Raw genomic sequence first — 20,946 nt, 5'->3', positions numbered from 1 at the left:
AAAGTCTTATTGGGCCTCGTTAAGAAGGTGGCCCAATATCAATGTAAAAATAGAGCCATGACCCATTTAAGAAGGTGGCCCAACATCAATATGTAAAAGTAGAGCCCATGGCCCATTTAAGAAGGTGGCCCAACATAAATATGTAAAAATATAGCCCATGGCCCTTTTAAGAAGGTGGCCCAACATCAATATGTAAAAGTAGAGCCATGGCCCATTTAAGAAGGTGGCCCAACATCAATATGTAAAAATAGAGCCCATGGCCCTTTTAAGAAGGTGGCCCAACATCAATATTTAAAAGTAGAGCCATGGCCCATTTAAGAAGGAGGCCCAACATCAATATGTAAAAGTAGAGCCATGGCCCATTTAAGAAGGTGGCCCAACATCAATATGTAAAAATAGAGCCCATGGCCCTTTTAAGAAGGTGGCCCAACATCAATATGTAAAAGTAGAGCCATGGCCCATTTAAGAAGGTGGCCCATCATCAATATGTAAAAATAGAGCCCATGGCCCATTTAAGAAGGTGGCCCGACATCAATATCTAAAAGTAGAACCATGGCCCAAGAAGGCCCTGTTTACATGGATCACATGTCAATCACGCAAAGCATGACATTGCACATTTCATGCCCCATAAAGCTTTTATATTTTAGGACGATATATGTTTGGTTTGTTTCATGAGATTTTGATTCAACTATGGATGTTTCCGATGATATTAAGCATCAAGTTATACTTAGAGATGTCCACGGGGAGGGGGCAAAGATGGGAAACATTTTCTGTTTTCATCCCTACCACCTATTTCATGTTCTCATCTCTGTCACCTATTTCATTATCTGTTTCTGCAAAATTTTCGATCTCATCGAATCATCACATGATTCTTACGGTGGAAAGTAACGTTGTTTTCAAAAGCTCAACCTAACCCATCAATGCTGATAAATTGGCTTACTTTTTGTTGTTAGGCTTCATAATCAACTGGTAGGGAGTTTTGGCACCCAATTTTGGTAACTTTTTAAGGCTCAAGACATTCATCATCATGTGACAAGTTATTGACTTTGTCGTTATAGTTTTGCCACCCATTCTTATATGTTCAGGGTCAGAAAATTGCCCTTAAAAACAACTCTTCCATGCTTCCATTTTGCTGCTCCCATGGAGTTCTTCCAGTTTTTGCTTCTGCTTTTGTGCTTTTTTATGGGTACCAACCACAAATCTCTCTTTTTTTCTCTCTTTCTAACGTGTTTTGATTCATACCTTTCCTTTTCAGGCACTGATGCGGCAGTTTTCACTTTGGAGAACAAATGTAGTGGCATAATATGGCCAGGAATCCAACCAGGAGCTGGGAAGCCTCAGCTCATGAGCGGCGGATTTCAGCTTAAGCCTGGCGAGATCATAACGATCAATGTGCCTGCTGAATGGTCTGGCCGATTCTGGGGTCGTCGTGGATGTTCCTTCGATGTCTCCGGCAATGGAAGGTGCGAAACGGGCGACTGCGGTGGCGTGCTTAAATGTGCAGGGGCCGGAGGTGCCCCGCCTGCTACACTTGCAGAGTTCACCTTAGACAGTCCTTTGGATTTCTATGATGTTAGCCTTGTTGATGGCTATAACATGCCAATTTCCATATCCCCATCTGGTGGCTCTGGGAATTGTCAAATGGTGAAATGCCTGTCGGACTTGAATCGACAATGCCCCCATGGTTTGGAGATGAAGAAGAACGGTACGGTTGTTGCTTGTCAGAGTGCATGCTTGGCTTTCGACAAGCCAGAGTATTGCTGCACTGGTGCATATGGCAGCCCGCAGACGTGCAAACCGACGGTTTACTCGAAAGCGTTCAAGTTAGCTTGTCCGATGGCTTATAGCTATGCATATGATGATCCAACAAGCACATTTACATGCCAGAAAGCAAATTATTCAATTAGATATTGCTGAATGAATGATCTTTTACATTGAACTTGTAACTTACAATAGATTCTATGACAGACAATCTCCTTAAATCCTACAACTTTTAAATAGAGTACACAATGTTGTGTTCTTCTTTCTTGTATCTTCATGTTCCTTTAAGCTTACTATGTGGTCTGTACAGATCATTTTTCTGGGTTCTTGTTATTGACCCGAGCACGTGCATTTCGCTTTCGTATCGGTAAGGGTCTGCAAGAAAGACAAAGCTTTTGTGAGTAAAAGGCGTTGGTTGGTTGGATGTTCATGTGATTTCATTAACTTTGTGTTGTTAGGAGGCTACCTTGACCTGTCTCTGCAGGCCTTTAATGTATTCAATGGCCAGCTCTAGCATATCAGCTGTGCTTGTCTGCTGCAAGGAAGAGTGTTTAGATATCAAAACTGTGCGGTGTATGAAAGATTTATGAGGTGGGCTGAGGATAATTACCTTGTCCATGTCAGGAAACAGCTCCTGCAGTTTCTTCATTCGCTCACTAATTCGGATTCTTCTCATCTGCAAATTCAAGAATTTGTGCGTTACAGTTCATTAGAATAGCACAATCAATGAGAGTTTGATTGAACAAAGAGAGGATGGATTGATCGATCTACCCGCTCTGCGATGCTTCGTGGGTGTGTGGCGCATCCTCTTTTTGCTCGAATTTGGTGGCGAACTGGCTCTTCAAATCTCAGAAACTTCTCCACTGGGTCCTTGTTGAAAGTTATAGGTAAGCTCAAATGATGAGCCAATCCACGAATGTCATTTCCTGAATCAGCATTCTGCAGAACAAAGAGTGCTAAGCCAAACGGTTGCAGGTAGATATTGTCAACTTTGGCCCGTTTACGTATTGCTGCTAGCCTCACGGTTTTTAAAATGCTTCATTCCCCTCTCCAACCGATTTGGAATCTCACAATCCATCTCTTAGGAGTTAAGGTCCTCGCTGGCATATCGCCAGGTGTCTGGCTCTAATACCAGTTGTAAAAACACAAACCCCATCTCCAGCAGATATTGTCCACTTTGACCGGTTACGTAAAACCGCCTCACAGTTTTTGAAACACATCTACTGGGAAGAGGTTTCCACACCCTTGTAAGGAATACTTCGTTCCCCTCTCCAGTCGACGTGGGATCTTACAATCCACCCCCTTGGGAGTCAGCGTTCTCGCTGGTATATCGCCTAGTGTCTGGCTCTGATACCATTTGTAACAGCCCAAGCCCACGGTTAGTTGTCCGTTTGGCCCGTTACGTATGACCGTCATTCTAACGGTTTTTAAAAAATGTCTACTAGCGAGAGATTTCTACACCCTTGTAAGGATTGCTTCATTCCCCTCTCCCGTCGATATAGGATCTCACACAAACTAAGTTTCAAAGCACATGAAGCAGACAAAACTTGGCAGGTCCAAGAACTGTATAAGATGTACCTGAGTCTCAAGCAGGATTGATGTTGGAAACGTGCGTCCATTGTTATCTCTCCCTCTTTTTAAGTCTCTGATTGTTGAGCTATCCCAAGAACTTCTTACAGCTCTTATCCTTTTATTCTCCTCTTCTGCAATTGGAGGCATATGGGTTGAGGCAAACGATTGCCCAGATATGTTCATCTGGCTACCAATCCGGCTATATGGATAAGCAACATCCACATCTTTTCTGCTGCAACTCCCAAACTTCTGGATATCCCTCGCAGCATTGCCTGCTAGTCATCAAGAGAAGAGGTAGTCCTGTTAAAAAGTGACTCAGAATTTGTTCTAAGAGTGAAAGAAAGCAAAGTGTAACAGCCCAAGCTCACCCCAATTAGATATTGTCCACTTTGAGCTTCCCTTTCGGGTGGGCTTTCCTTCAAGGTTTTAATACACATCTACTAAGGAGAGGTTTTCACACTCTTACAAAGAATGCTTCGTTCCCCTCTCCAACTAATTGTGAAACCCCATGTCGGTTGGTAAGGAGAACCAAACATTCCTTATAAGTGTGTGGAAACTTCCACCTAACAGAAGTGTTTTAAAACCCGAGGGAAGTCAAAGTTTAAGCTCAAAGAGATCAAAGAGAACAATATCGACTAGCGATGGACTTGGACTCTTACAACAAGAAATAGGCCCATTCAGTAGCCTTTTGCTCGAGTTCTTACGGGGTCAGATTCTTAAAGAGTACAAGAAGATGAAGCAATCCATATTTTCACAAGAAATCAAACCAAATTCAGATTTGGAGCTAAGAACTTCACAAATATGAAAGAACAAGAACCAAAACATAAACCAAAAAGGGATTTCATACCATTTTGAGGAGCCAAATTAGAGAAAAACCCAGCAGGAGAGCTACTTTGCCTGAAAAGATTAGCGGAATTCCTCGCACCATAATCAGAAGAATTCATAACACGAAATAAATTTCCAATCTGAGCTCCACCAGCAGAATTAACCATTGAAGAGGATTGATTACAGAACTCATTATGTTGTCGCACCGATTCCCCCATTTCTTGTTTCACCGCCCTCTCATCAGACCCCGAATCAAAGGTTTCTTCATTATACGACGCCATAAACCTAGACAAAAAAGCCTCCACCCCAGGGCTCGAAGATCGAATGAAGCGATAATCCTCACGGCCCCCACCGCCATTGTTGCTCGAATCAAAACCTTCAGTTCCATTCACTAGACTCGCAAACAGAGAGTGCGGAGCAGAGTTAGGGTTTTCTTGTTGAGAAACATGATTGTTCGTTGAATCGCAATCCATAAAATCAGGGTATTTCTTCACTTCGTCGTTGGAGAATTTGAAATTTGGACTGCAAAGAAGGCTCATAGTGCCCCTAAACTGTTCGACGAAATTCCAAATCCCAAAAACTGTTTTCAATGGATTCAAACAAAATCAAAACCCAAAGTCTGCAAACAGAGCATAAAAACACACAACAGTAAGCATAATCCAAGAACAGAAAAAAACTTCAATTCTAGACAATCACCATTTTCAATCTTTCTCACCTCAAAAACTTGCAAAATCAAGACAAGAGATTCTTATGAAGCAATCTGAGCAATAAAATCGATGATTCTTATACTGAAAGCGCTTCACTATAACTTCCAAGCGTAGAAGAAGAAGAAGAAGAAGAAGAAGAAGAAGAAGAAGAAGAAGAAGAAGAAGAGCAAATGGCGATAACCCATTGAGCCGCCTGTTCATTTATTTAAGGGGTTTGTATTATACAAACACCCTTGATTTTGCAAATTATTACATAAAATGCCATTCATGAATGTGGAAATCTGATCCGTGACATCAGATTTTCGTTGACCAAAACGGTCATCCTCCGCCCCCTCGAGATTTTTGACGTAGTTTTTTCAATTTATTTATCATTTTTGTTAAAATAACATTATTATATATATAAATATTTAAAACAATTAAATTTTATTATTCATTTTGCTATTATTTCCGCAAGACATTCCGCTTATACATTAAATTACACAGTTCACTTAATAAACAATATTTTAACTATAAAGTTTAATATTAATTATTAAAAAAAAATCAAGATAATTATTGTTTATTAATAACAAATTAAAATTAAAATTAGCAAAATTATTTTTAATTGGATAGGAATAAAAGTTTGACATATATAATTATTGTTTTATTCACTCGACTCTTTTTTTTTTTTTTTAATACTACATGATTAGTAATAAATGAAAATTTTCAAAATTTTATTCTATTTTAATGAAATAAAAATTCAAAAAAAAATCAACTATCACATTTAAAGATATTATTCGACTGTAAAACAAAAAGGAGGATGTTAATAATCTTAATCGATCAAGCTTAAATCTACCATTAATCGGTATTGTCTGGGCTTCTTTTCAAAGAATTTCCCTTATAATTAATGTTTTGTTTTCCTTTCCAACTGACATAAAATCTCACAATCCACTCTCTTGTGGGCCCAACGTCCTTGTTGGCACATCGTCCAATGTTTGGCTCTGATACCATTTGTAACAGCCCAAGCCTACCACTAGTAGATATTGTTCATTTCGACCCGCTACGTATCGCCGTCAGCCTCCAATTTTAAAACATGTTTACTATGAAGAAATTTTCACAACCTTATGTTATCTCTCCAACCGATATGAGATCCTACGTAACTTGACATGTTATATGGTTGTTACGTAGACATTAAAATAAATTTTTTGATCGAAGACCGTAGTAAAAGACAAAAAAAGGAAGATAAGGTTGGGGAGAGATATTTTGAGTCATAAATAATCATAGCCGACTTGGCTTCTACAAGACATTTTGTGTATCAAAAGTCTTTACTTTCTCATAAAGTTTGAAAATGAAGCCATCTTAAATGCCTAACGATATATTGATGCTTTCTATATGGATCCAAAATAGCTGACTCGACCCATAACTCACCCGAGTCAGCCTCCGAGTTAGAATCTATAAAAGTCAAACCTTCTCAATTCTTCAAGATTACCTAATTTAGAATCAATACTACAATAATATCAATTATTTCCTTTTATTATTATTAATATTATTACTATTTCTTTCTTCGCATCTTCCACCGAGCCTGTCGGTGAAAGTTTGAGTATTTTTTCTATTAGTTCAGTTGTATTCATTTTGACAAATTTATCAAATTTTATACCTCGTTCGAGACCAAATGTTGGATGAAAGTCCCACGTTGACTAATTTAGTGTCTACGCTCAAAGTGGACAATATCATACTAACTTGTGATTTGCAAAAAAAAAAATAATAATAAATAGGAGAAAAAATTAACGACCTTCTATTATCTTAATATATATGTTTCTAACAACGTTGCATACCATATTTTAACGTATTGAATATTAATTTAAGCTCTAAATATTACGGTTGTTACCGAGTCACTAAACTAGAGTATTCACAACAAACATATAATGAAACAAAAAAAGTTGGAGTTTTCTTAATTAATTTTTATTTACCGATTAATAAAACTAATGCTATATTGCTGGTTGGTATACTCACTACACAACTAGGAGTGGACTTTGATAAAAAAAAAGTCAACTAAATTTATTAGGAACAACTCAAGTTGGTGCTCGTGTTTTGAAATAGTCAACCACGAACTGCCTCTCATTTACAACACGTATGAATGTGAATTAAAAATTTTACATAGTACCCACATGACATTTTTATTCATTGCATTAATTTTTAAATTAAACTATATTTTTTTTTCTTTACCGGTAAATATTTAATAAATTATTTGAGAAAATGATGTATATATAAAAGTCTACAAAATAATTTGTATAAAACATTAATTGATTAAGGTTTTCATAAACTTGATTAATTATGGTCTTAATTTTTGTTTAATCTATAAAATTGAAAGTAAAATAGTAATAATAATAATAAACTTTAATTTTATTCTCTTTGTTAAGATGAATGGGGGATAAAAATGTAATTTTCGTGCCTAAACCATATATTATTATTTATTTTTTAATTATTGTGCTTAATTCGATTTTTTTTTTAATATATTTTTGTGATTTAATTAAATTTGATAAATTATTTAAAATAAATATTTTCATATAAAAATTTACTGATTTTTTATTTTTTAAATAATCTAAAATTTCAATATATTCAATTAAATATTTAATGGAATACGACAAACAATATTTACTTACTTATGGATTTTAAATACAATTAAATAATTAAAATAAATAAATTTGGTAAACCTCGTGTTCTTAAAAAGACTTTGACAACTAAAGTCAACAATACCGCCATTCTAAAAGCGGTTTCAAGGTTTCGAATTTCAACCAAGGGAAGAAGAAATATTATTTTTTTATTTTTTTATTGCATAAATAAATAAATACATTAAAATAGATTTTTAAAAAAGTCAGCTAGAGCAGTTTAGCCGACAAAATTGGAAATTTTCTAAATTTAATTACCATTTATTAAACTATAATTTGTGTATGGTCAGATTAATCTTATTAATATTTACAAAATTATCACGTTTTTTTTTTACCCCTTTTTCCATAAAATAATATATTTTTTTCTTTAAATATTTGTAATTCATTTACTTTATATATTTTTTTTTCATCTTCCTAGTATATAAATATTTTGTCCGATTCACTACTCTAATACAATGAAATTTTAATCTTTTTTTTATTATTTTTTAATTATAATTTCTGTGTTGTAATTAGGTGGTATTTTATTTTATTAATATTTAATTACCAATAAGCTTATAGTAATTAATGAATAAATTTATATCAACTAGGTAGAGGAGCTAAATCAAAGTAAATTGAAGTCAAAGTCAAATAGAATTTAGCAATAACAAAAAAGAAATTAACTTAAAAGTAATTAAAATGATTTTATTTATTAAAAAAAACAATAATTAAAATACTTGAATGACGTCATCTTATCATTGTCCGTACAATGGGATACAAGCTGAAAAGTTTGAAATTGGTGACTGAGAAACTTACGTCACCCCATTCTTGTTGTCGTCCCAAATGACAATTTGAAGCTATTTGTTTGTTTGTTTTGTTTTTTTATTTTTTATTTTTTTATAATAATAATAAGTTAAATTAATGAAAATTTTTAATATATATTTTTTCCATTCCTAAAAATTATTGCTCCCGTGAGAAAGAGAGAAATTGAAGAAGAATTTAGCTACAGGTGAATTGGTCGATCAAACTCGAATAAAGTTTACCACCGAACCTGAGAAGTTGAGTTAAGTTGGGTTGTCGGATTGTATATTTATTTTATTATTATTTAAAAAAAAACATATTTATCTACCATACATATTACATTAATAACTAAAATTTCGGCATTAAATATTTACAAATCACATCGTATTACATTGATTACAAACGTTAAATATTTTTAACATTTAAAAAAGTTGGGTTAGAACCTTGTTTTCGAGTCGGTCATTATAAAAATATCTAAATTTTTTAACCCTAACGTGACAACTTGAGTTTGTTTTAGAAGTAAATAATTATAATAATATTTGATATAGTTAGTCTATATGCATATAAAATGAGATGTAGATCTAAATAATGTGTCTCACCAATGTGTAATGTAATATTATAAGAAAGAGAAGGTGGTGGTGATATTAAACAAATATACTTACAAGATAAAAAGGAAGATTATTTTAACTGAAATTGCTTGACTATGCCTATCCAAGTCTATAACTTTTCTTAAAAAAATATATAATAGCTACATAATTTAAATGTGATATGATAAGGGAGAAGCTCTTAGTTCCTAGTTTTTTGGTAACTAGATTCTTATTTAATGATATTTAACCATTTTCTAATATTACATCGAAATTTAGAAATTAAATAGATACAAGAAAAATAATTTGATAATTTGATATATTATAAATTTTGTCTATAGAGGTTCAAGATTTTGAATTTTATAAGTTTCTTCTTAATGAACTCATAAAAAGAGAGGTCTAGTGAATTTATTCTTATTTGTGGAAAGAGTCGGGTAAATGTTTACTCAAATTCCCAAGATGTGCTTGTAGAGTTGAGTGGGTTGAGGTTGGCGGTGTTAATAAGATGAATATTAGATAATAAAATAATATAATAATGATTTTTTTTTTTTTTTTTTTGTATTTTAAAAAATTTAAGAGACTAAAATAAATGGTATAAAAAATGATAAGGAAAAGGATGGAAAAAGACATTTAATAATGGAATGAAAAAAGAAAGGGATAAAAGAGGAATCTGGACCACAGATTTGGAGAAGATGGTATTTTTAAAAAGGAACCAATACCCTTTGCTGCGGCACGAAAAGACAAAACTAATTACAACTAAGATCAGGCACGAAATCCCACCAAAAAGTCGGTAAGCACTGCCAAACGTGGCCTTATCATCTTCCTTTCATTATTCTTATTTTATTCTTTTTGTTTCAAAATTGGGTTCTTCAAGCTTCTACAGCATACATAGAGAGCATCATCCTCATCTTCTTCAACCAACTGGGTTCTTAAAGCTATGTATGCCTATAAAGGGACACATCAAATAATTGAGATTCTAAACAAAGATAACAACTTCTGGTATCAGTGGCGGGAAACAAGGACACCACATTATGATGCCCCCTCTTCCGGAGGCGTCGGGTGTGGGAGCTTCCCATTCTTATTCACTTCTTTAACAATCTTTCTTCTTTAATTCTATCATTTTCTGAAGAAGTTGACTATTCAGATCATCTATGATGCCATACTTTGTCCTATACACTTGATCAACCTAAAGATGGGCCGGCCAGGCCCATTCCCAATTCCCATCTAAGCAACACAATGGAACTAAGAGAAACAAAAAGAAGTGATTAAGGCTTCAAACTATGTATATTTAACACAATAACAATACCCATTAAGCACATGAGGGTTTAACAAACCATGACCCCAACCACCACGCCGCATGAAGAAAAAAAAAATAAAAATGAAACAATTGACAAAAAGAACTACGTCTATTTATCTATTTATTGAGTTAAGACATTAATTATGCCACAATAGATCGACAAGATAATTTCAGTTCCAACAACCTAGTTTGGTTTTTCTCACAATTTTCAAACGTAGCCCGGAACGATCACGCCTTAGCAGAACCATCATCATTCAATAGTATGCTTTCCGGGGGTTATTCTACCAAAACCAAATAAAAAAAAAACATGCACTTGATTAACATAGGCATTGAAGTAAGCGACTTCAAACTAAAATGGGTGTGTCGTGAATAAATACCAGTGGATTTGGTCTGTAACGATAACCAAGCATCATGCGCTTCTTGTACTGCTCGTATATATCATCTTCTGGAACCACCTCGCCAGGTTGGTGTGCTCCAACTCCCAAGTTATTTGTTTTTACATCGCCTGCCAGTATAGGATCTGCAATACCACTCTTAGAGCTTCCCAGACCCTCCCCTGCGATTCGCTTGCAAGTATTAGAAGGTTCCTCCGTTGTCAAATGCATTTTCATAGGAACTGGAATCGTTAATCTAAACTTTTGGTTCAATATAAAAAGCTCCAGGAAAAGAAGTCCAATGACTTAGCAAAAGCTTCAGGAAAATGCACTTGAGATAGATCTAATTAAGAATTGACTAGAGACAGGCATTGTCAAGTCCAATGGTTGTGCCCTGGGGGTATGTGCAATGTGTCCTGTGGTGTGTGAGCAAAAAAGATGGGTTGGAGGGGGGAGAGAGAGAGAGAGGACCTTCTTTCCATCCCATTTTAGATAGGAGTCTGTGCCCCACATTATCAGCCTGAATTTTAGCCTTATCAGCGGCTTCCCTAGAAAATTTCCGGACGGATGCATCATTGCACGTAGCTAAGAACTTTTCAAGCTCCTCTTGGGGAATGAAGTCACCCATGTGATGCCCCCTTTTCCCTGAAGAAGCTGAAGCTGCACAGCACCCCCAACATAGAAAAGGAAATTCAAGCAATTACACCAATAATGCTAAAAGCTACATAAATAATGGTCAAGCAGGTATACCCCAGCAGGTATTAATACCTTGAAGAGATGCGGGAGGTGGCATTTCATCTTTTGACTGTTTAGGTTGTCTCATCCTCTCTTCGCGGGCAGCTTTCTTCATGTAGAATTCCATCATTGCAATTGGATCTCCACTTGATGGTGGCCTAGATTCACCTTATAATGTGAAGACAATATGACAAGTGCAATTGTTAACTCATTGAACATAGTGAGCACTCAATAGCTTTCGGCTAAATTTCTCCAACAATTTCGGACATAAGATGCCCATTTTTCCCTACTCTCAGTTGAATTTTAGGGACAGCACCTTAATTTGAACATTACAAGACAAAAGGAAGTCAAGATGTCAAACAGTTACCTGTCCTTTCAGACCATGCAGTAGTATTAGATGAACCCACAGAAGTTCTTGAATCCTCAGACGATTCATATAGAGCAGAGGCAGGGGATTGATAATTTGATGAGGAAGACTGCTGGAGAGATTTCTGGGAACCAACCCTTGACTTAGAAGTTTGAATGCTCCCACCATCTACAAATAGAAAGAGAAAAATGAACGTGAAAAACAATTCGAAGTCCCATAAAAATGGGGGCAGCCTGCCCCTATAGACTAATATCTTTCATAAGAAAAAGGACCTCATATTTCAAAGGAAAAAAATCACAAAAAAAAAAAAGAAAAAAAAGAAAAAGATAAGTCTTATTTCAGAATACATTTATTTTCTTCTAATCCCAAAAAGTTCCCCAACTTGACACCTAAAGTTCACAAGTACACAACAAAAACTAATACCCAAATGTAACACAATTTTCATAATAACACCAATTCTGGTTTTCAAAGGTTATAATATGAGAAACAAGAGAGAGGGCTACCATTGGATGTTTTAGATTCGACGATCTGCGAAAGAGCTTTTTCTTCTTGAGCTAGTTGATATTCATAGTATTTGAAATCTGCAGAACTCTCATCAAACAGAAATCTGCAAATATAATAAACATTTTGTTTAAAAAAAAACATTTTTGAGAAGCAAAGCATCAAGTAACAAATGAAGCCATAGATACGAGAAAACAGTAGCAGAAAGGAAAATGTTAAGAAAGAACAATTCATGGAAACATTCCGAACCACGACAAGAACTTACTTGAAAGGAGTATCTCCAGGATTTTTATGGCGAGTTACATGCTCAAATTGCCTTCCATGTTTAGCCACAAAACTTGCTAGCTTGTCGGCAACTTTCTTCACTGTAGGATCACTTGGTGAAGGTGGTGCTGCATATCACTTATAAAACTGATTAAAACCAAGAGCATGAACAAGTGAATGCAAATTACTCTTGCAGCAGGCTGCTACATATTCCAATTCTTTCATTGAACATCTCTTCCACCAATGTTGAAAGGTATTAAAGGTATACACTGCATTCATGAGACAAGAAATTTTCAAGAGTGCTTTGTACTCTACATCTGAAGCAGTCCAAGTTTTAGATGAGATCTAAACTCACGGTCCGTACAAAAGCCAATGCAGTTAATTGAAGTAAAATGGATTACAGCCTACATGGTAATTCTACATTGCCCAAACCCCCTGATTGAACAATAATGGTTGTCTGTAGATTCAAGAACAAGGCGCACTCTTTGTGCAAAAAATGTTGGTAAAAAGATTAAAGTGTGAAGATGAAATCAGGAAGAAATCTTCAATAGACCAATTTAAAATTGGAAATACAAAGGCCAAGTACAGGCAGGAAAAAGAACATACTACAACATAGCTCTTTTCAACGGAAATCAATCGAGGTCTGTCAGCCTTAGCGAATTAAAAATATACATATAAATTACTTACTCACCTTCCTATCCCAAATAATTTTCCAACACCAATAGATAACAGTTATTCAAGAGAATAAATTGAGTCAACTTGTCAATAAAATATATAAAACAAGCCAACAGAGTTATTCTAGCCATACTCTAGGATGAAAGAATTTGAATCATGATGTATTGAACATGCATACAACAGAACGGCTGAAATTATGTAACCAGTTCACCACAGCAACCAAAAACCCCTTAAACAGAAGAGGTTTATTGGTTTACAAAGTCTGACAAGTACTTGCCATTGATCATAACAAGAAAGGAGTATCAGTATAAAGTAGTAATTACCATCACCAGATTGAACTACTGACTGCTCAGTACCATCTTGTGCACCTAACTTTTGACGCTTCTCTGGTAGATGATCAGATGCATCTACCACATCAGATTCATCTTCATCCTCATCTGCTCCTAACTTAACAGAAGGCGCCACAAGCTTAGACTTCTGCTTCAAGCTGAAAGCAAGTTTTCCACTTGGAGCAATCTTACGAATCTCACCACCTTTAAACTGTATACCAGTTTTACTACTTGTACTGTGTGGAATAGAAGTCCCTGCTATAATCTTGATTGGTTTTGGCTCCTCAGAGGTAGCACCTTTATCCTTATCCTTATCCTTATCGCCATTTTTCTGTTGAAGTTGTTTAAACCTTTCCATAAATGAACCATCGTTGACAAAAAGGGTAGGGGGCATTCCTTTGTCCATCGAGAGGAACTGAGTACTCGAGCTGCTTAGAATGAATCATATTAGAAAAACAAGCAACAAAACATTCTAAACGATGATGTAAAAGGAGAGAACCAAAGTTAGTAGACAATCTTTGAAACAATAAAATCAATACTCAAATCATCCAGGAAAAAAAAAAAAAATCCCAAAGGATAAATGAAACCTTCTCCCTTCAAACAGCCCCCGGCCTTCTTCACTAATTAAACACAACATTGTTTAATCCCACATCTCTATGTAAAGAAGAAAAAAAATATAAACACAGTTCAGCAGATCCTAAATTTATCAGCACCTTCCATTGACATACCAGAAAGACACCAAGACAGTGCCACTTTATAGAAAGAAAAGAAACAACATTCCTGCACGGACGAATTGATATTAACAATCATCCACAAAATCTCATACCACTCTCTGCTTAAACATGGGGGCCTTTCTCTAATCAAACACCAATAAAAAAAACTCATGACAGTAAACCAACCAAATCAAAACGGCGAATATTAAATGAAGTTAACAACAACAACCAGGCAACAGACGACGATTAACAAATAAACACTCCAGTGTTTCCGTATTTCTGTTGGTGCAGGTAAGAATCACGAGAGCCCATACAAAATGTTGCGTGCGTGGAAAAACAAAACATAAACATCCGCGTAATTAAAGAGAAACCATACCGAAGAAACCCTAACTCCAGAACCTAAAAGCCTACGAAGAACAATCACAATCAAAAGCGAAAACAAACGAAAATACAGAATCCAAAACGACCGACAGCGAGTAACTAATATTATTCAACAAATCAAAATAAATAATTAACCGACCCAGACGCTCCGTGAACAATCTTGAAATCTGAGAATGGAAATCTTCGGCTTCGACTGCAAAACTCGACGCCGACTGGATTCCGCTAACGCCGATTAACGATCGCAAGATGAATTAGAGGAACAATCGAATTGTAATAAATCATTAACTGACCTTCAGGCTCAGCAATTTGTGTTTCGCGCACAAAAGTGAAGTAGAAGAGATGGCCTTTCGCTCGCCGTTCATAAAATATAAAAAGAAAAATTTTCAGTTCCGTATCAAATGTCCGAAAGAAATTCGATTAAATAACACCAAAAATAAAAAGTACGTGGCCTGTTAGATTATTGGTAAGTTGCACCTTTTGTTTTTTTCTTTTTTTTTTTTTGTTAAATACTCCAAACTTTTTAATATTTGCTCTTTTCGGTAATCCTAATTTTTAAATTTTAAATTTTCTATTTAATTAACACGGTGTTCTTTTAACAACAAAAATCTTCTTCGATCATTCTTTTGAAAAAGAAAATATAATTTCAGCGTATCACTGAAACCAATCTCATTGTTCAAGTGATGATCCTTCTAATATTTTTGTGAGTGAAATATGCAGATTTGATCAAAATATTTGAAGAGGTGAAGAAGAAAACTATTTTGACTTTTTTTTTTTGTGGAGATTAGAGGAGATCGGGAATAAATGCGGTCTACAAATTTCTTTTGTCTGTAAGTACCACATTAGCTAAAATTCAGATTCGTGGATGGATGTAATTCATATCTCAAATTGAGACGTGTTTACCTTAGAAATACGAGTATCATATTTGCAATTTCTAAGTTTCAAGCAATTCGTATGGTAGAATTGCACACGAGTCATTCAATCAAGCCTTGATAGGTTCGATGGTAGGGTGACTCAATTTAGAACAGGTTTCCAAATTTGGTGGTAATCAATTTAGAACGGGGTTCGATTGTAGGGTGATTGCTTCAACAAAAATTTAGATGGTTGTGCTGTCATTTATGACAATTTAACCTTTTTATTATTAGAGTACTCAGGTTTGTGCCTCCGACCATTCGACCTCAGAGAAACGAGTAAATACCAATTATATGCCTTCGACCATTCGACCTCAGAGAAACGAGTAAATACCAATTATAAAGATGGATACCATCATTTTGAAGAACAGCATCATAAAACTTAATGCATTGCTTGCATTCGTTCTCAAAGGCTCCACGCCTCTATTGCTAGCCACTGAAACTGGCAGCTGCTGATTGTGTGGTGGATTAAAAAGCATTCAAATCTCTGGGTCTCGTTGTGTGAGACATCCATATTGATATCTTTTACAACCACTTCAAGAAGAGCAAGATTATGAACTCTTTCCTTCATAGCCTTGTTTAAATTCTCTATGATGTTCTTGAAGAAAATCGTCATGTGCGTCACGCCCCGCCTGCGCTTGACGACGAGTCCTTGTATATCCCTGGTGAGGATGCAAGATCTTGATTATAAGCCCTTGAATCACTTCCATTTTATCCTGTTTTTTAGCTGCATAACATCGCGAAGATAGTTATATTGTGATTTCAGCCTTTTGTATGCATCAATGACGCCTCTTCTTGCCTTCTCTCAGCCGGTATGTAACAACTCAAATCCATCGCTAGTACATATTGTCCACTTTAGTCTATTACATATCTTCGTCAGCCTCAAGGATATAAAAACGAGTCTATTAGATAGAGGTTTCATACCCTTGTAATGAATTTTCGTTCCACTTTCCCACCGATGAGGGATCTCACAATCCACCCCCTTTGGAGCCTAGCGTCCTTGCTGGCACACCGCCCGATGTCTGACTTTGATACTATTTGAAACGGCCCAATACCACCGTTAGCAGATATTATCTGCTTTGGCCTGTTATATACCGTCGTCAACCTCACGGTTTTAATAACGCATCTACTAAGGAGAGCGTTCTACTCTCCAACCGACGTGGGATCTCACGCAATAACTCGCACAGGCATATTCATTGCCTTCCATTTCCTCGTTCTTTATCCAAGGATTCGACTTAAGCTCATTAATATTCTCCAGAGAGAAATTCAACTCGGCTAAAAGTTGTTTTTTCTCTTTCAGAAATTCCTCGAGATGCACTTTGTTCTTTGATATTTCTGAGCCAGCTGAATTAATTTGCTGAAGCAAAATTTGTTTGCAGTTTCCTTCCTTCTTCAATAACTTCAGCCTTCTTCAATAACTTCAGCCTTCTTCAAAAGCTCCATCTGAAGGACATCTTGACTACAAGCTTATGATTCTCCTTTTACTGATCACTATTCGTATCTGTTCAATGTTCATAATTTCTGAAGCTTGTAATTCAATTTTTCGAACAAGTTCTCTTGCAACTTTTCATCTGTCTTCTCATTAAGCTTCTTTTGGAGCTCATCAAACTATCACTCAAGGCTAGTCAATTGGGTGCGCAATGAATTTGATTACTCATTATCAGAGAGGTTTTTGAACAAACCATTTCAAGTAATTTCTGCTGCAATTCAATTCCCTCATCAATTTCTCTCCATTTCAGATTAAGATGCTGTGATACCTCCTCAACTTTGAATTGTTCATCCAGTAGTTCGGATCGCAATAAATCCTTCAACAAAGGACCCTCCAAGATTGAGAGAGTGATCTTGGTCAGCCTCCATATCTAAAACCAGATAAACGAAGGAGAAAGAACATCCAGTTAAGTTTCAACTATTGAAGAAAACAATAACAGGAACAAAGAAACTTGGACTAAAACCGCATTGCAAGAGGAAATACATAACTATGTCAACAAAGGTAAAAGTTCCACAAAAAATTGATGAATCTCTACAAATACCATACATAACTATGTCAACAAAGGTAAAAGTTCCACAAAAAATTGATGAATCTCTACAAATACCATACATTATGCCTCCGAGATTTTGCTTATTCTAATGGCGGGATTGAACTAGGTTTCGCAATTATAGATCAAATCCTGCTTTTAGCTATTTGTAGCGGAAAATCAAATTGGTCTGTTTGTCAAAAACACGTTTACCACAGAGCTTGCAACATAAACTACATACTAGCAAGCATACAAGTCGCAGCAAGTTCAACATTCTAATGGAGATAAACACTAAAAAAATTGTACAATCCAAACAGAAAAAGGTGAAGTACAAGTTAGCGATTCCACTGCTGGACGATTTGAAAGAACAAGGTGAGAATCCCATGCTAGAGTTCGGAATCATAAAAGTTGATAAGCAGAAATTCATATAGAACGGCTCGCAGGTTGAAATTTAGGAATACGATTGAAAGTTCATGGCCGAATAGTAACAGATTGCGGAAGTATTCTTTCTGCATTCGCTCGATTGAACAGTAATCAGGCAGATAAAAAATGCACGGAAAATAATTCGAAAATGCGGCAAACTTCAGCTGATAAACAGAGGGCAGAGGAATTAGAGACATACCTCATGTAGAATGCTCTTTAATCAAAGAAAACTGAAGTCAATAGGAGAATACGTATAGTGGCCGACGAAAAACCTCGCAGTTCTATGGCCGACTTTCATGGCGGACATCGTTAATTTCGTTCAAGAAGCTTGGCGGGGAAGCCGGGGTTTTATCGGATGCCGATGATGTATTGATTCTCTACATTAACTAATTACGTATTCTCACAGTTTGAAACACATGCCCTATTCTAGAATTCTAGAATGTTTCGTTCTCCTCTACAACATATATGAAATCTCACACGCAAACCATTCGATTATGGTTTTTTTCATGTGAGATTCCACTATATTTTTTTTTCTTTTGAAAAGACGTCATTGACATTTCTCCCGGTGAACGAGATGACACAATATTTTTTAAATATTTTAATGCTAACCGTCCCACGTAGATTAGAGTAATTAATTTTTATTTCATATTAAATTGAATTATTTATTGGAAAGAAAAAAATAAAAAATTTGATCATGGTTGATAATAAAAAATAATATCCAACCCTAAAAATAATGGAAATTATTGGACTGTACAGCTTTAATTAATTTAATTATATGGTTTTTTTTTTGTGTATATTATTTATTTTTGGAGTAAGTAGATAACCGGAATCATTACTTTACTGACGCCTCATACTTTGCCGCTACATTATTTTCCGGTCCCAGTGCAATAATTATTTTAGTTTTTTTTTATATTTTTTAAATGAAAATAAAAATAATCCTAATCCATTTTTAACTCCTCATATTAATTATTTCATAATACCCCTCACATTTATTGAATTAAAATCATAAAAAATTGGACGGTTAAATGTTTATTATTTAAATTTTGATTTATAAATAAATATAATTTTTTTAAATAATTTAAAAATAATGATAACTCTAAAGGGTTGGGTTGAAAAGATGACGTGGCAGTCGGTCATTGGCTTCTCTAAGTGGGGTCGAACCTCCTAGTACAGCTTGGCAAGTGGTGCCATACTAATATTTATTTATTTTTAATATATCATTTTCATCTTCCACATTTTTATTCCGAAACTTAATTCGTTCTTAAATTTTAATTTATGAATTATAATTATCACTAATGTTAATTAATGGTGCTCCAAGAAATAAAGAATAACAATATACAATTTTTAAATTTAAAATTTTAAACAAAAGAACAAAAAATAAAACAAAATTTGAAAATTAAACAAAAATAAAACAATTGATTTCCTTTAATTTTATATTTAATGGGTTAATAATATCTTGAATTTTTTAAAAAATTAATCGACAAATGATCTTGAGATAAAAGGAGAAGAATTAACAAAAAGAAAGAAAGAAACACCATCATCATCTTGACAGGCCACGATAATCTTCTCTTTTCGTTTTCGAACAAGCCAAAAAAAAAAAAGGAAAAAATAAAATAAAATAGGAACATAATTATCTGAGAAAACACAACGATCATCATCATCGAGGACTTTTTTTTCTAGTTCCCTCATGTTTTTCTCTCCTAAAGATCGAGAGGATATTTCGAGGAATTAATCCTCAACACTCCAAAGGAAAATTTGAACAATCAGCCCAGAGTTTTATCAAATTTCATCATCTTCAGATTCTTTTTGATTTTTTTGGTAATCGATCAATCTATGGATTAAACCCTAACGATCTTCGCCGCTTTCACCACCGGATTCTCTCTCGTGATCGCCTCGCGACCAGCGGCCTTGTAATCGAAGCTACAATCGTGACGATCTGAATACCGGTGCTCCGCACAGAACAAATCGCCACATCGGCACCTAAATCCAGTCAATCCAACGCGTTTTCTACATCCGGAACATCGATTCACCTCTCGCTTCACCGATTCATCAGGCTTCGGACGATCCGCCGCCGTTGTAATCCTCCTAGACTCTGAAACGAACCGAAATTTCTCTGGCGAAGGAGACGTAGTAGATCTCGGACTTTTCTCACCAGAAAACTTCATCGCCATAGACGCAGTCGCCGCCGCTGCCGCCGTGGTAGCATTAAAGCACTTCTGACACATATTATTCGTCGCCGGATTCCCGGTGAGGCCACAGTTGTTAACGCAAAGCGTGATCGTCTCTGGAACTTTGAACTCCGTCTCCTCCTTCTCGGTCCTCTGTGCCATATCTTCCGATCGGATCCTCAAAAAAAAGATATCCCCAGAGAGATTCAGCGAGAGAAAGAGAGGGAGAGAGAAAGATGATAAGAACGAGAAGATATGGTTCGAGGGTTGGGTTCTTTCTTTTGAGAGGATGAGAGAGAAACAGGGAAATGGGGAATATGAAGGGATTGAAAGGTCGGTAATGGCGATGGAATATGGGCCTCGTAGAGACGCGTATCGAACATTTTTTACCTACTTTACCAAAATACCCTCCATTTATTTCTTTATTTACTCTTTTACCCTCCCCACTTTCCTTTCATCTTAATCGTCTGTGACGTGTCCTCCGTCATTCTGGTAAGTGGCCAAATTACGTTTGTCAGTTTCTTAAATTAATTATTTTTTTTTATAAATTAATTATTTTATTGAGTCATAAATTTATTTATAAATATATTAAAAAAAGAAAAAGTCAAGAGGTTGAAAAGGTAAAAAGTAGGTGTGGGGGACAAATTTGAAATTTTTGTTTTTGCCTTTTTCTTTTTTGGTGAGAATTTATAGTGAATTAATCATTTTTAATATTTTTAATTGCTTAAAAAATACATAAAAATAAAATAAAAAAATAAAATAAAAGTAGCATGGAATTAGTCCACTCAGCCCATTATATACTTTATTGAACAAATGGAAGTAATTGATTTTTTTTTCTTTTTTATTACAATAATAGAATAAAGGTAAATAAAGAACTAAATAAATGTATATCTCGTAATTACGATTAACACCCTCCTCTAATCTC

The 20,946-nt window shown here is 35.3% G+C and overlaps 4 protein-coding genes and 1 pseudogene across 8 annotated transcripts; 1 reads left to right on the top strand and 4 right to left on the bottom strand.

The window, feature by feature from the left end:
• Window positions 1-934: 934 nt before the first annotated feature.
• On the top strand, window positions 935-2,023 carry LOC111456608 (thaumatin-like protein). The gene is made up of 2 exons (XM_023098562.1): window positions 935-1,186; window positions 1,256-2,023. Exons 1-2 carry the CDS (start codon window positions 1,078-1,080, stop codon window positions 1,915-1,917), a joined length of 771 nt encoding a protein of 256 aa, XP_022954330.1. The 5' UTR covers window positions 935-1,077; the 3' UTR covers window positions 1,918-2,023.
• On the bottom strand, window positions 1,909-5,043 carry LOC111456603 (transcription factor bHLH130-like). 3 transcript variants are annotated; one of them, XM_023098555.1, is made up of 7 exons: window positions 4,874-5,043; window positions 4,181-4,777; window positions 3,340-3,608; window positions 2,533-2,700; window positions 2,372-2,437; window positions 2,228-2,296; window positions 1,909-2,136 (listed from the first exon to the last, which is right to left on the bottom strand). In XM_023098555.1, exons 2-7 carry the CDS (start codon window positions 4,695-4,697, stop codon window positions 2,092-2,094), a joined length of 1,134 nt encoding a protein of 377 aa, XP_022954323.1. In that variant the 5' UTR covers window positions 4,698-4,777; window positions 4,874-5,043; the 3' UTR covers window positions 1,909-2,091. The 3 variants fall into 3 exon arrangements, with proteins under 3 accessions (XP_022954323.1, XP_022954325.1, XP_022954324.1); XM_023098557.1 differs by having other exon boundaries at window positions 2,228-2,293; XM_023098556.1 differs by having other exon boundaries at window positions 3,340-3,605.
• Window positions 5,044-10,133: 5,090 nt separating this feature from the next.
• Window positions 10,134-14,904, bottom strand: LOC111456601 (SURP and G-patch domain-containing protein 1-like protein). 3 transcript variants are annotated; one of them, XM_023098550.1, is made up of 9 exons: window positions 14,647-14,904; window positions 13,408-13,845; window positions 12,411-12,537; window positions 12,148-12,251; window positions 11,645-11,812; window positions 11,311-11,445; window positions 11,014-11,202; window positions 10,546-10,724; window positions 10,134-10,449 (listed from the first exon to the last, which is right to left on the bottom strand). In XM_023098550.1, exons 2-9 carry the CDS (start codon window positions 13,817-13,819, stop codon window positions 10,423-10,425), a joined length of 1,341 nt encoding a protein of 446 aa, XP_022954318.1. In that variant the 5' UTR covers window positions 13,820-13,845; window positions 14,647-14,904; the 3' UTR covers window positions 10,134-10,422. The 3 variants fall into 3 exon arrangements, with proteins under 3 accessions (XP_022954318.1, XP_022954317.1, XP_022954320.1); XM_023098549.1 differs by having other exon boundaries at window positions 13,408-13,841; XM_023098552.1 differs by having other exon boundaries at window positions 13,408-13,841; window positions 14,798-14,901.
• A 917-nt stretch (window positions 14,905-15,821) lies between these two features.
• LOC111456322 lies at window positions 15,822-18,160 on the bottom strand (annotated as a pseudogene).
• A 1,183-nt stretch (window positions 18,161-19,343) lies between these two features.
• On the bottom strand, window positions 19,344-20,352 carry LOC111456450 (zinc finger A20 and AN1 domain-containing stress-associated protein 5-like). The gene has a single exon (XM_023098309.1). It carries the CDS (start codon window positions 20,181-20,183, stop codon window positions 19,692-19,694), a length of 492 nt encoding a protein of 163 aa, XP_022954077.1. The 5' UTR covers window positions 20,184-20,352; the 3' UTR covers window positions 19,344-19,691.
• Window positions 20,353-20,946: the final 594 nt, after the last annotated feature.

The sequence above is a fragment of the Cucurbita moschata genome, unplaced genomic scaffold (assembly GCF_002738365.1).
Source record: "Cucurbita moschata cultivar Rifu unplaced genomic scaffold, Cmos_1.0 Cmo_Scf00018, whole genome shotgun sequence".
Lineage (NCBI taxonomy): Eukaryota > Viridiplantae > Streptophyta > Magnoliopsida > Cucurbitales > Cucurbitaceae > Cucurbita > Cucurbita moschata.
Note: the sequence above shows the minus strand (reverse complement) of the source record. Positions and strands in the feature narration are given on the sequence as shown.